General features: G+C 40.0%; 1 protein-coding gene across 3 annotated transcripts in view; it reads left to right on the top strand.

Moving 5' to 3' along the window:
- The window catches only part of ATP6V0A1 (ATPase H+ transporting V0 subunit a1), a 53386-nt gene that overhangs the window by 12613 nt on the left and 26773 nt on the right, over positions 1–14000 (top strand). For 2 of the 3 annotated variants that reach the window (XM_059996864.1, XM_059996863.1), the window contains exons 4-10: positions 839–936; positions 1896–2024; positions 7767–7849; positions 8384–8510; positions 10378–10460; positions 11082–11175; positions 13386–13598. In XM_059996864.1, coding sequence (XP_059852847.1) covers positions 839–936; positions 1896–2024; positions 7767–7849; positions 8384–8510; positions 10378–10460; positions 11082–11175; positions 13386–13598 — 827 coding nt within the window. Of the gene's footprint in view, positions 1–838; positions 937–1895; positions 2025–7745; positions 7850–8383; positions 8511–10377; positions 10461–11081; positions 11176–13385; positions 13599–14000 lie in introns of all 3 variants that reach the window. The other variant, XM_059996862.1, reaches the window with a different exon arrangement.

The raw sequence follows: 14000 nt of genomic DNA, 5'->3' as shown, positions 1-14000 counted from the left end.
TATTTATGAGGGAAGAATCTAACATTTATTAAGGTCCTATTGAGAGTTAAGGTGTTCATATACTTTATTTTGTTCATTCCCCACAGCATTCCTTCAGGATGGGTGATTTAGTACCCATATTTAGTAAATGAAGAAACCAAAGATTAGAGAGGTTAAGTGACTTGCCCAAGAACGTAAGCTGTCATGATGGGATCGGTGTTTGAATCCAGGTTGTCTGTCTTCAAAATCCAAGATCTTGCTACTATACTATGCCAGCTTTCAGTTAGCTGTTAGGTGAATTTAGTCCCTGTGCTAAAAACTAAGTCAGTAGTTATCACCTGACACACTTTTGTCTTCTGGTGTTTTGGGGCCTTATTCTGTGCTTTGTTTTTTTGTATTTTTTAAGTCAAAACTGACCTGTTTTCAAATTTAATGAAACCCATGTAGGCTGGAGTTGTCTCACTAGGGTGCTAAGTTTCAGCTATTCTACTGAATCGCACTCTTCTGTAGCTCCTCTCTGCCAACAGTATCTGTGCCCAGAACCATCATACAGTAGAAGTCACAAAGGGTAGAGAGCTGACACAGATGAGGACCAGTTTTAATATCAGAAGAGGGAAAGAAGACAGTAGTGGGATGATAAACCTGTTTGGGGTAGCTATGCTTTAGAGACAGTAGGGTAGGAGGAAGAGGAATGTGGAGAAAAAAGGATTTATACGATCTGCCTTTTTTATGTAAAAGTGTCTTTCTTAGAACGAAGCTCTTTTTAGCCAGGTTTGGGGTCTTATTATTTTTTTCCTCAAGTATTGGCAATTCCAGACATGTGCAGCTAGACATGAATGTTTCGATTCTGTCTTTCTAGGATTTGTTGAGAAAGAGATAAGGAAAGCCAATATCCCAATTATGGACACTGGCGAAAACCCGGAGGTGCCCTTCCCCCGGGACATGATTGACTTAGAGGTAAACAATTCTTCTGAGGAAGCCAGATAAGTTTCTTTCTATTTAAATGCAGAAAGTAATTTCCTGAGTAGTTGGAGAGTAGAATAATTCTTGCTGTCCTTGTCTGTTGATTGCAACAGCATTGTCTATTGATTGCAAGTTTCTTGTGGATGGGACTTAAATGAATTTGCTTTTTTATGGTATAAAAACCACTGTGGTATCTCAAATACTATCACATGCGACTAAATAAATGTTTATTGGCTTATTGAAACTTTATTGGATCAATGTTAATTTATCCAGTAATTTATTAATCTCATAGACTAAATGAATAGCCTTTCATTAACTTTTCAATAATTATTTTATCTATCCCAAGTCCCCTGAGGAATTTAACCAAGTGTACAACAGAATCTATAGACAAAGAAAGACCATTTTAAGCCAAAAAGTTTTCATGAAGAAAATTGCCCTGGTAAAAACACAATACAGTTGTCCTTCAGTATCTGAGGGGGATTGGTTCCAGGCCGTCCCTCGGATACCAAAATCTGCTGATGCTCAAGTCCCTTATATAAAATAGCTGTAGTATTTGCATTAAACCTATGTACATCCTCCCATATACTTTAAATCATCTCTGGATTACTTATAATACCTAATACAATGTAAATGCTATGTAAGTAGTTGTAAATACAATGTAGATGCTAGGTAAATAGTTGCTTGTGGGCAGCAGATTCAAGTTTTGCTCTTTGGAACTTTCTGGAAAATGTTTTTCCCCAAATATTTTCGAACCATGGTTAGTTGAATCTGCAGGTATGGAACCCAAGGGTATGGAGGGCTGACTGTACTTGCTGTGTTGTTCAAAGATACTTTTGAACCATCTGGCTGGCGAGTGTTCTGTGGGATGGATGAATTCATCTGTCTTTCAGAGCAAGCATTTTGAGCTTCCTTTGAGTAAATTGGTTTTGTTATTGTTGTTGTTGTCTCTGTAGGCCAATTTTGAGAAGATTGAAAATGAACTGAAGGAAATCAACACAAACCAGGAAGCTCTGAAGAGAAATTTCTTGGAACTGACTGAATTAAAATTTATACTTCGCAAAACTCAGCAGTTTTTCGATGAGGTCAGACTATTGTTTCTTTTAATATTTGAGCAGCTGATATTACACCAGCAAAGTGGGCCATATTTTTATTCCAATAATTATTTTAATTTGCTAGTTTGAAAGCAGTACCATTTCTGCACCCTGTTTTATTTGAAGAAATGTCAGATTATGTTCCATTTTTCATGCAGTACACAGCCAGCCATGGTTTTGTATAATTTTGCATTTTCAGCAATTTTTCATCTCAAGATGGGGAAAGGAGCCCTAAAATAGTTGTATAAACATAGTTAGATGAAATTTTTACATTTTAAGGTAAGTATATGCTTAAAGTTGAAGCAACAGGAAACAGTTATACATGAAATTATAACAAAGGTTTAATCTCCAAACCTTTTGTCGTTAAATTTAAATTTTTATCCTCTATGTTTGCTTGTCAACCTTTGAGCACATTTTTAAGTACTCCAGATTGCACATCACACTTAATTTTTCAAGAGCTTTTCTTTATGTTGTTTGGAAAATTGGTAGGATGCCTTTTTGAAATTCCTGGATTTTCATATAAACTCAACTTTATTACCTTGTAGGGAAAAAATGTTAATAAATTCCTGGGTTAAAAATGTAGGTGACTAAGTTGCCAGGTGACAGCTTGCTGAGGTGATCCCATGGAAAGGATTGGAATAAGGCTTTCAGAAGGCTTCCTCCTCCTAATTAAACCTGAGAAGAAGTCTTAGCTTTCAGCCTGGACGTGCTTTTTCTGATGGCCTAAAATATGGGTAACTCTCTTTTCAATAGGTGTCTTTGCCACCAGATTAACAACATCAGACATTTCAGAGATTGTCCCAGTCAGTCTTCAGTGTACCTTCCCATAAGTTCTTTATTTCCTTTGCTCAACAACAACAAAAATTAGCAAAGCTTTTGAAAAATAGAAGGCCCATTTTAGTTAGCATCTTATATGTCCTCAGTTTTACTTGTAATTTCTGTCTTTTGAGGAAAGAATAAGTCTCACTAGCTCTCTAGACTGGAGCAGGGGGTTGCCAACTAGCAACATCAGCCTCACCTGAGAACTTGTCAGAATGCAAATTTTCAGTCCACACGAGACTTTTTCGATCAGAAACTCTGAGAGTGGTGCCCAGCCCAGCAATCTGTTTTCACAAGGTTATTCTGAAGCATGCTAGTGTGAGAACCACGGGGCTAGAGAAAGTCAGCTGAAGATGTGATACATTCTTTAGTAACTAAGGATGTGACTCAGAGAAGCCATGCTAATTAAAAGGATCTGTTGGGAAAGGAGAAAAGCTCACAGGAATTTAATTGCCCAGTCTTCCTGAGAATCAGGATCTGGCTACATACCAGGAGAGCGTTGGTGTGAATATTCAGTTTGCTCACTGAGTTGAGAATTTTGAGACTGATGGTAACTTCTTTCACCAGTCCCCGATCTCACATTAAAGGGTGTGGGACAGTGTGATTAACTCTTTCCAGGTGTTACAGGTCTTTTGCAACAGGCACGGCCACTTACGCCCAAGGATTTTGATAAACAAATAATCTGGAATTCCAGTGTACTCACTGTGAAAACATTATTGTGTTTATACTCATTAATTCACAGAGCATTTGAAGAGCACCTGCTGTTTGTAAAGCGTAAGATGGGTAAGACATGGTCCCTATGTTCAAGGAATATGTCACTTACTCATATCAGGAAACATCCCTGAACACAGTGCCTCCCTATGCTCACAGGTGTGTGCTTTTCTATACATGTCCAAGCTGCTGCCCACAGATCCAAAGTAAATCTGGCCTCCAGGTCAAAGCTCAGTTACTTTTATCATTATTTGGGACTTAATTCTTTTACCCTCTCCCCTCTTTCTTTCCCTTTTGATATAGCCTTTAGTTTACTGCTGGGATGTTGCTGAGATGTATGAAAATGTTTTTCATAACCTCCTGAGTTTAAGGATTGGGATAGGCTTCCTAGTCTAGTTCATTTTGGTAGAAATTCTGAATAAAGACTGACAAATGGACTCCCTTAATGGAAATAGTTTTTTAAACTGTTAATTTTATAGTTAAAAAATAGTAAAAACAAAATAAGAGGAGATATAAAATAGATAACTAATAAGGACCTACTGTATTGCACAGGGAACTCTTCTCAGTACTCTGTAATGACCTATATGGGAAAAGAATCTTAAAAAGAGTGGATATATGTATGTGTATAACTGGTACCCTTTGCTGGTACAGCAGAAACTAACACTGGTACACTGGTACAGCAGAAACTAACACAACATTGTAAATCAACTATACTCCAATAAAAATTTTTTAAAAAATAAGAGGAACCACTTGGAAAGATGATATAAGATTTTAAAATTGTAGCTATGGGTTTAGGAATTTTCTTTGTGATTAATAGGTCTAAACATGAAATACTCATCCTGAGAAGGCAGACATGACCTTCACGCCCTATCCATTTTGCATTGTTTCCCCTCTCCTACTTGTGCAAAACGTTTGTTTTTAATCTCTGGAAGTACTTTTGAGCACGAGGCCTTGGCTGTGAGCGGTTCTTCTGTTGCTTTCGTCATCAGTCCCTGTCACTCCCCTGTGAGGAGTCTTCTGGCAAGCACCACTCCTCCTTTTCTCTACTAGTGCCCAGTCAGTGTCTTGCCCGCTCTTACCATTAGCTCTTAGTCTCAGCCAGGTCCCTTTCACTAGCCCCTGCCCTGCTGTGGCCATACAGCAGTCTCAGGCGTCACTGCCATGATAGGAGACAAGGCCTCACAGAGTTAAGCACATCTGCACATGCGAGTGCACGCTTTACTTAATGCAAGAGATAAGGAAACTTGGGACTCTCAAATCTCAGAGATGTGGAATTTCATGAGACTTTCTTCCATGCCTGAGATTATAATGTTTGCAAGTGGCCTGAAACACTACCAATTTTAAACCCTTCTTTTTTAATATAATTTGGTGAATATGATCAGTAATTTACAATAATGAGTTAGCAGAAAATGGCTAAATCAGAAGATGATTCTTTGCATCTCCAGGCATAGGGGTTATGATTGGCCAAGTGTGTAGAAAGGGAGAAGTAAACATATATTGAATATTCTTATGATTTATAATGATTAAAAATTTGATTTAGCCATTTCTTATCCAGAGCATTTAAAATGACTTGTTAATGATTATCCTTTTCTCAGTCTTCTTGCTTATGAAGAACTGTAAGAGCTGGAGAGATTTCTCTGCATCTTTTACCATAAGCACCATAACATATGAGAGCGTAAAGAAGACTGGAAAAGTAATGGTTAATGGCATGCAGATCCCTGCCTTCCTTTCCTTCTGAGTTTTCCATCCATCTGCTTTCTTTACTTTTCTTTCCCATCTGCCATCTCCTTTGGGGCTTGAGTGAATACCTTAGGTGAAGAAATATAATTTCTTTCTCAATGTAGATGGAAACGGGAGTGTTTGCTCTTGGTAATGTAGCTTGAACTGGATGTGCCGCTTATACTGAAGTGCAGAAATAGAACTACTGAAATTCTGCTACTTCCTTTTTTCAAGGCATGGTTTTAGTATTCTGACTGGGGGAAGGGGTAAATCAGAGGGCATAGCAAGTAATTTAGAAGAACCTTGGCAGTACTTTTATTAGAGAACCCAGATTAGTATTTAGATACTTGATGACATGGTTTTCAATATTGCTTTAAAGGCCATCGGTTAGTGGTTGTGGACATCTAGTTTCTCATCAGGCACAGTTATTTCATTTGACAAATTTTAACTTTCCTCTCTAAGACTTAGGATTCTTAAGTATGAAATAGTGAAATTATTAATTAGAATATTATTGCAAATTTCTATTTAATTTTAATTCTGCTGGGTTTTTTTTTGTTTTTTTAATTCCCAGAGAATTCTGGATATGCTCTTTGGAGTAGTCTAGTTGCTAAACACTACTTGCTGTTCCATCAGTTTTCCCCTTTAGAGCACATATGTTTGCACCGAGTCTGATCTTTATGGTTTACGTAAACCAGGTCTTGTGAACCATGTAGGGAAGTAGACAGGAGGCTTGTGGGTAGTAATCAGTTTCACTGGTTTTTGGCAAGGGACATCCTAAGAGCAAGTTGAAAGGCAGTAGTCACCTGGATCCTCAAAACAAGTTGCCTGTGGCTTGCAGTCAGCTGATCTGATTTTAAGTAGAAACAAAAAGAGCCCCTAAGCTTCCATTTGAGGGCAAGTGGTAACCTGTGCCCCCATTATCTCATCTTAAGGTTTTCTAAATCTCATGACAGTATTTCTCTGCACTTCTGGTGTACCCAGTGCCTATCCTTCCTTTTTTTTTTTTTTCCTTTTGGTTGTTGAGAGTAGATCCTGCTTCTAGAATTTACTTCCCAAACAATTGCTTTCACTTGTTTAGACTTTCAGACTTATCATCTGGTTTATACTCAGTTCCCCACCCACCACCCTTTGACTTTACATTTATGGTCCTATGACTTTATCAAGAGGGGTTCCCACGTGGCATTTTTCGATAGTGGGGTTGACAGAAATAGAGTCAAATTGAAATTTAGAGTGAAAATGATAGAGAAAAATTCTCCTGATTTTTTGTTTAGTTTTGCTTTTGAAAAAGAAGATTATTCTGGCTTACTTCTAGTCTTTGGTCAAACACGTAGTGCATGGATATTGAAGTTGGGGAGGTCAGTCAGTGGAGAAGTCAGTTGGCCTTCATTTTTTAGGGTAGCTTCTCCTTCCTGATGAGAGGAAAGGTGGTAAGATGTATTATGAAGAGAGAGACTAGGAAATGTAGACCTACATCGGAGAAGGTCCTGCTCCTCCTTCATTTTATTGTATAAACTGTCATGGTGGAAATCATTTTAAATCTAAACAATCAAACTAGTCCACATTGCTCTATATTGGCTTATTAGCTCTTACTTTTTCTTCACTTCGCTTGATTTAGATTGTTGGCTTAAGCTATGTTCTCAAGAATCCTTAAACTGTAAAGCGTACGTGAACTTTTTAATATTCCTAGATTCCTGGTCAGAAACTAGGACATTCAGATATGTTTTCACTTTTCCTTCCCTTTATTGATGCAATGGAGGCTCATGCCTGCCCAGCTATTGTGCTTCTTATCCTTTTGGACAAAGAAATACTCTTTAAATCCCATGGTTTGGAGCATTTTTTACAGTGGTCATGCTGAAAGTTCTCATGTTCTGAATTTTTAAGAGCATGGAAAACTTAGAAATCTGGAGATGGCCCTTCTATCTTTCTCCTGTTCAAGACGGTGACAACGCCTTGCTTTCTTCCTTAGAAAGAGAGTCTCCATCTTTTGCATTCTTACCCAGAGAAAATTCTAGCTTGTAGCTGCCTGTAAAGTTGGTGTTGAATGTTTCTGCAGAGTTGCCTTGTTTTTGCTCAAAAGGAAGAAACACTTCAGCTTCTATCCATATGCAAAGGTATTTCTTGGTACTTTCATGGCTCATTCAGGGAAACATAAGAGAAAAAATGGTTTCCACCAAGTAACAGATTTATACAGGTGATACCATCATTTAATGTTTTTTCCTTTATTCCTTATTTCTAAAACCATTTCCCCAGATGCTTTACTGGGGTAATTCTGCTTCCTTTACCTCTTGTTTCTTTCCTTTGTTTTCTTCCCCTGTTCTTTTTGTCTTCTTTTTGTAGGTATGTCTTCTCTTTTGGTGTTTTTTTTTTTTTTTAATCTTTATTTTCTGAACTTATCTCCTGGTTCCTCGTTCCCTGCATGCCACTAACTATTTTCATTAGATATTAATTGATTTGTGAATTCAGGCTGAATTGCATCATCAGCAGATGGCGGATCCAGACCTGTTGGAAGAATCCTCATCCCTCTTGGAGCCAAGTGAGATGGGAAGAGGCACGCCTTTAAGACTTGGGTATGTACCACTTCAGCCCTCTGTACTCAGTGGGGTCATGTTTATTTTTGCTTTTCAAAAGAGCGGTGTTGCTGGGCATTCACTTGCTTCCAGGATGCCCTCTCTTCTGAGCCCATTGCGAAGTGTTGCTAAGTTGCTTTGCATTCGGTTACTGAGTTGTTCTGTCAACCCTCTGCTGAGTCCAGGAATCAGACTTTGGCAGCCCTTTTTTTTTTTTTTTTGGCGGTACACGGGCCTCTCACTGTTGTGGCCTCTCCCGTCGCGGAGCACAGGCTCCGGACGCGCAGGCTCAGCGGCCATGGCTCACGAGCCTAGCCGCTCCGCGGCATGTGGGATCTTCCTGGACTGGGGCACAAACCCGCGTCCCCTGCATCAGCAGGCGGACTCTCAACCACTGTGCCACCAGGGAAGCCCCTGGCAGCCCTTTTGACATAACAATGCATATCCTCCTGTTTGGCGTCTTTGCCCCCTGCTCTCACTTTCCTCCCATACCGTGGCGTGGAATTGTTCCCAATCTGGCTCTTCTCCCCACAGCTTCGTGGCTGGTGTGATTAACCGGGAGCGCATCCCTACTTTTGAGCGCATGCTTTGGCGGGTGTGCCGGGGGAATGTGTTCCTGCGGCAGGCTGAAATCGAGAACCCCCTGGAGGATCCTGTGACTGTAAGACAAGGAAATTGCGTCTCATGGAGTAGGTCTTGTAAAGGGAGCTCAGAGCAGTAACTCAGCAGGTGCCACCTGAATCTGACCCTCCCATGGAGGAGCCCTTAGGTTTACTCTGCTTTGATCTATGAATTTGAAGGACTGCTCTTTTCCTCTTTACCTCCATCACATGTGTACATACAATGTATATGTGACGTATACATATATATGTTCAAGCTTTACCCGTGTAGGTATTACTTTGATTAGAAGTGTGTTTTTTCCAGTTATTTTAAACTTTAGCTTTATATGTTTTCTGTTACTTATCTGGGACCAAAAGAAAATTAACTTTCTATGAAAATTAACTTAAAGAAAGACATCTAGTTCCAAGTCTGGTAACATCCATATGTAAAAAGAGGAGAGATTTCCTAAACTGTGATCTTTATAAGCTGATGAAACTTTAATTGGTAAAGTTTTTTGTCTACTTGTTTGTTGGGAGTTTTAGGAACTTAGTTTAAAGATTTATATTGTACAAGATGGGATGATCTTCCCCACCCAATGCTTTGGAAAGTAGGAATAGCTTAGCATCTTGGCATTTGACATAATGGGACAGAGTTCTTAGCATAAACCTACATTTAGAATGGTGAGTCCTAATTTCAGGGATGACAAGCAAAGAAGATTAAATGTTCTGCAAAAAATTTATTTCATTTTGGTATTAGTATTATTTGGAAACCTGGAGTTGGTTTTTATGTTCTCAAGTGTCTTTTGGGTTTCTTAAATTAGTATTCTTTTTTCTACCTAAGAAAAGAGGTTGAATTATAAGGCTTCTCAGAGTCGGTGGGTCATACAACTAGAAATGATCCTGGTAAATGGATCTTCTCCTCGGTACCGAGTAGGAGTGTGGTGACACTTAGGTTACAGTGAGTGTCTCCTTACACTGAGGAGCAGTGTTATAGTCTTACTGAAGGCTGTCCCTGGGTTGTAGAGACATTGTAGTCAGCAATCACACCTAGTGTGGAGCTGTTCTCAGGAATATTCAGCCAAGTTCCTGGGCAACAGAAACATTATTTTATCAACAAATCGAGTAAGGGAGGGTCTGGATATCTACAGCAGAGCAGCTGCACAAAGAATGTGCTCCAGTTTATTCCTAGAGAACTTAGGAATTTCAGACTCTTGAGCCTTACTTTCTTCACTCCTTCACTCTTTTTCCCTCTTTATCCTTCTATAATTTTGTTTGTTTTCCTGTAATAAAGGCTCTATAGGAATAGGAGAAAATACAGGCAACCAGAGACCATCCTGGTTGACACCCACTATAGCTTATTTTCCTGATCTTTCCTTCTAGCCTTTGCCTCATACTTCAGGTATAAACTTGGTATTTGGAATGGATTGCCTTCCGCCCTGCCCCCTAAGGTGTAAATGGGCATGAATCATGAGATTCTGCATCAACATTCTTCCCAACTACTCAGTCCCTTGTAGTTATTCATTCCCCTTTATCTGGAGTTTCTAAGCATGGGAATAAGCAGGAATGGCTTCCTTCTCTTTCCTCTTCTCTGTACTTATGTCATTTAGGCAATATAAGATTTGTTCAGTTTAAAGTTGAATTGGTAAGTAGGGCTAAATTGTTCTAAGAAGAGAATCATCTTTGCATCCGTGTCAATCTCCTGGTTGAGTTGAAAAACAAGTACAGAAAGATTTTTGTGAATCAGAGATTACAGGGCAAATGTTCTTGTAGTGGAGCTTAAGAAATGGATTGAGGGTAATGGTTAAAACACACAGTTGCCATACCCTTAAAAGATTCCAGTTGTTTCTCTGTCACCAAGAAAGTAAGTTACTTAAGAAGTTTTCTTCTGGATTATAAGTCTGAATTCTTGGTTTTTGGTTTGGGGCCTAGGGAGACTACGTGCACAAGTCTGTGTTCATCATTTTCTTCCAAGGCGATCAGCTGAAAAACAGAGTCAAGAAAATCTGTGAAGGGTAAGAGGAAGGTGCCTCCCCCTAGGGTGCATCCAAGCCACCTAACTATTATTAAGCCTAGAGAATAGAGAGACACAAAGCCTGTTCATCCACCTTGACACGGTGAATATGTCTTTTAATAATGTTAAGGTTATTTTAAACAATGAGAAATGGCCTAAGTTTATTTTTTTAGACTGTCAAAATCACAATTTCCTTTTCTTAGAGAAAGTAGTTAGGACTCATGATTTATAAATTCTACATTGTTCTGGGACAATGGGTCTTCATACCTAGCAGTGTACCATAGGCACTGTGCCCTTAAACTCTTCTGAAATTCTGCCCATGAGATCTTTTTTCCATGCCATTTTTCTCCAGCAATTTATAATGTAATTTGTATCACCATTTCTTTTTCTTTTTTTTTTTAATCTAAAGGAATTTAATAGCTACGCAGAATGTTAAAACAGTTCAAATGTTGCTGCTCTATCTGTAGGCTCCTTCTCATAAATAATTATTATTAATTAGTGCATCAGTCTGAACGAATCCTGTTTGGGTCCTTCTAGTAAGTTAACATTACTTTCTGAGATTACTTAAATTGGCTACGTTAAGGAATTTCAGTGTTTCTCAGGCTGTTTCTGCACATTCCAGGTTCCGGGCCTCAATCTATCCCTGTCCTGAGACGCCACAGGAGAGGAAGGAGATGGCTTCTGGGGTTAATACCAGGATTGACGATCTCCAAATGGTACACAGAGGCCTGGAGGGAATTTGTTTTTGTGAAATACTACAGTAGAACACCATTCTTCTTCCTTGAAACACGAACAGTTAGTTTATTAGGCACCTGCAGCAGCCCAGGATACATTTCTTTTTTTTTTGCTATTTTTAATTCATTCCTTGAAACTTTTCCCCAGCTCCCATGGGGAATGACTTAAAAATGGCATGAATCATCTTCAGATGCTACGCATCTGAAATCGTTGTTGCCTAGAGTATTCAGTCCCCCTCCTCATGAGTCTGAGATACTTTTATAGTGAAGTGTGCTTAGTTAGGGAAAAAAATCAAATAACATAGAAGTACACATCAAGTCAATTCTGCCTCACACGCACTGTCTCCAGAGCAGCCACTCTTAACAGCTTGGTGTGGATCCTTCTGGTCACCTTGAATCTGAACCACAGAGTCTAGCCAGTGAGTCCTGGTGTAACTCTCGTACCCAAGAAGAAACATTTCCCAAATTGCAGTGTGTGTGGTTTGCACACACCATGGTTGTCACGGGGTTCTCAGTAGGGGGTCGTGATTTATGCACACATGGAAGGAAAAGGGTGCCCAGTGGGAGCTTTGTTCCCACTATTGAAAGGATGTGATGATTGCCCCCTTGAAACGTTAATAAACATACTTAATCCCAAAGGCAGTTCTTTGCAGCAGTGGCAAATTGTCAGAGATGCGTTGTAACTCCCATTTCAGCATCGTTTCTCATCTTTCCCTCCAACCCCCTCTGTACGTGACCCGCCGACTTGACCTGTTGCCAGCTCCTTTCAGATACACTTACCTGTTTAACCAAAGGAAGAGTTTTTTTAGAACTGCTGGTGGGTGATAAGCCATGCTAGTACATTCTGGGTTCTAGGACTGTTCTACCCCCTCCTTATGAGGTAGGCTTGTGGTAGATTTTGAAGAGCATGTGCAATAGTCGTTATAAATGACTAGAATCTGATTTTTAAAACACCAAACTGTGTGAAGTAAAATTTTAAAAGGGATTGAATACCAAGGGGTGAGATGTGTGGGCGTGGGCTGGTGGGGAAAGAGAAAAGCAAATAGAACATTGCTTGCAAGTTTATTTAGCATCTTTCCAGAAGTTTAAATAGTGATTGTGAAATTGTCAACAACCACGAAAGAAAGTAGCTTTGTTCCTTTATTTTCAAGTGATACAAGAGTTTCCCTAGCATGCCATGGCTTTTTTTTTTTTAAAAAAAAACACCTCTCATGGAAGTTACTTTCTACTGCCCAAGACAGTTTCTCAGGGAGCAGTGACGACTTTTTTCCCAAACTGACTTGAAAAGCTAGCTATGATGGAGACTTGAGCTAAAATGATTAATGTATAGTTTTTTCCTCTTCAAACAAATGTGATTTAAGGTAGATTCTCATGCACAAGTGTGAATGGTGGGGTGCTTGCCCAATTTTGGCTTAGCCCCTCTTCTGCTGTAGAAATCTTAACTATTTGGTGATAAACAAGGTAGTAGAATGTAAAGTGTTCCTGGCCCTTCCTCCCACTCTATTCTTGGCAATGTGATTCCTCCGAGGGAACTCTGTACTGGTTTCCAAAGGATCAGCCTTCTTGGGGGGAAAGGAAGCCTGACAGAAGAATCAAGCCTTATCTGCTCCATGCTGCCCGTGGTATGTGGCGGTGTAAATCCGCTCTAAAGGCCGTGTGTCTCGTCCTCCTGGCAGGCAGCCTCTCTTGGCAGAGGCAGATGCTGGTGTTCAGCGGCACCTCTGTCTCCCGGTCCCTGAGGCTGGCTGATGTTCAGGGTGCGCTGCCGCTTGCTGTGCTTAAGTAGGGATTTGACAACTCGGTCAGCTCCTGGGCCTGTGATGCTGACTTCTTTGACTCTGAGTTACAGGCTCCACATGGAAAGTCATTGCTCTTTAGTGAGCCAGATAAAAGCCAGTGACCTACATTGTTCTGCTGTGGATTTTGTGGTCAGATTAAATTTAGAGAGAAAAGCTAAAAACCACTTCCTCAGGTTTCTCTTCAGCTTGAAACTAAATGAATATGAATGTTAGTCATTGGAACTCTAATTTCTTATAATTTGGCCAAAAAAAAAGAGAAAATTCTAGCCAGAGGAAGAAAAAGCCCAGATCCCCACCTGCCCTTCTCAGAAAGCTGTGCCTCTTTGCCTTCATATCCTGAATTCTAAGACTGGTGTTAGAAGGATCCCTGTCTGCTCCTTTCTCTCCCAAAAGGTTCTGAATCAAACGGAGGATCACCGCCAGAGGGTTCTGCAGGCAGCTGCTAAGAACATCCGTGTCTGGTTCATCAAAGTGCGGAAGATGAAGGCCATTTACCACACTTTGAACCTGTGCAATATAGACGTGACCCAGAAGTGCCTGATTGCGGAGGTCTGGTGCCCTGTCACTGACCTTGACTCCATCCAGTTTGCGCTCAGAAGGGGCACGGTGAGTCCCCCACAGCTAGCAGTGCAGCCTACAGCTAGGAAGAGAGGATCCCATCCATAGTAACATGAACCAATTACATTTTTATGGCATTTTTAGTCTCAGAGTTCTTTAATATACTCATCTTGTATCCTGACAATACATTTCGTATATGCTTATTTTTCAAATGTAGAAATTGCAGTTGAAAAGAAGATTAAATGATTTGGTCATATACCCATGATCCTTCAGGATCAGAACATCAATTTCCTGATCCACTCTCTCTGTCCGTTAGACTAGTTCCATAATATAACCCTCGCAGTTCCATTTAGTAGTTAATTAGAGCTACTGCCCTATCCAAAGCACTGATCTAGGAGCCCGGAGGTACAGAGATGTAAAAAATAGGCCTTCAGGTATCTATGACTTACT

This window comes from Delphinus delphis, chromosome 19, assembly GCF_949987515.2.
Source record: "Delphinus delphis chromosome 19, mDelDel1.2, whole genome shotgun sequence".
Classification (NCBI taxonomy): domain Eukaryota; kingdom Metazoa; phylum Chordata; class Mammalia; order Artiodactyla; family Delphinidae; genus Delphinus; species Delphinus delphis.
This window is presented reverse-complemented; position numbering and strand designations above follow the sequence as displayed.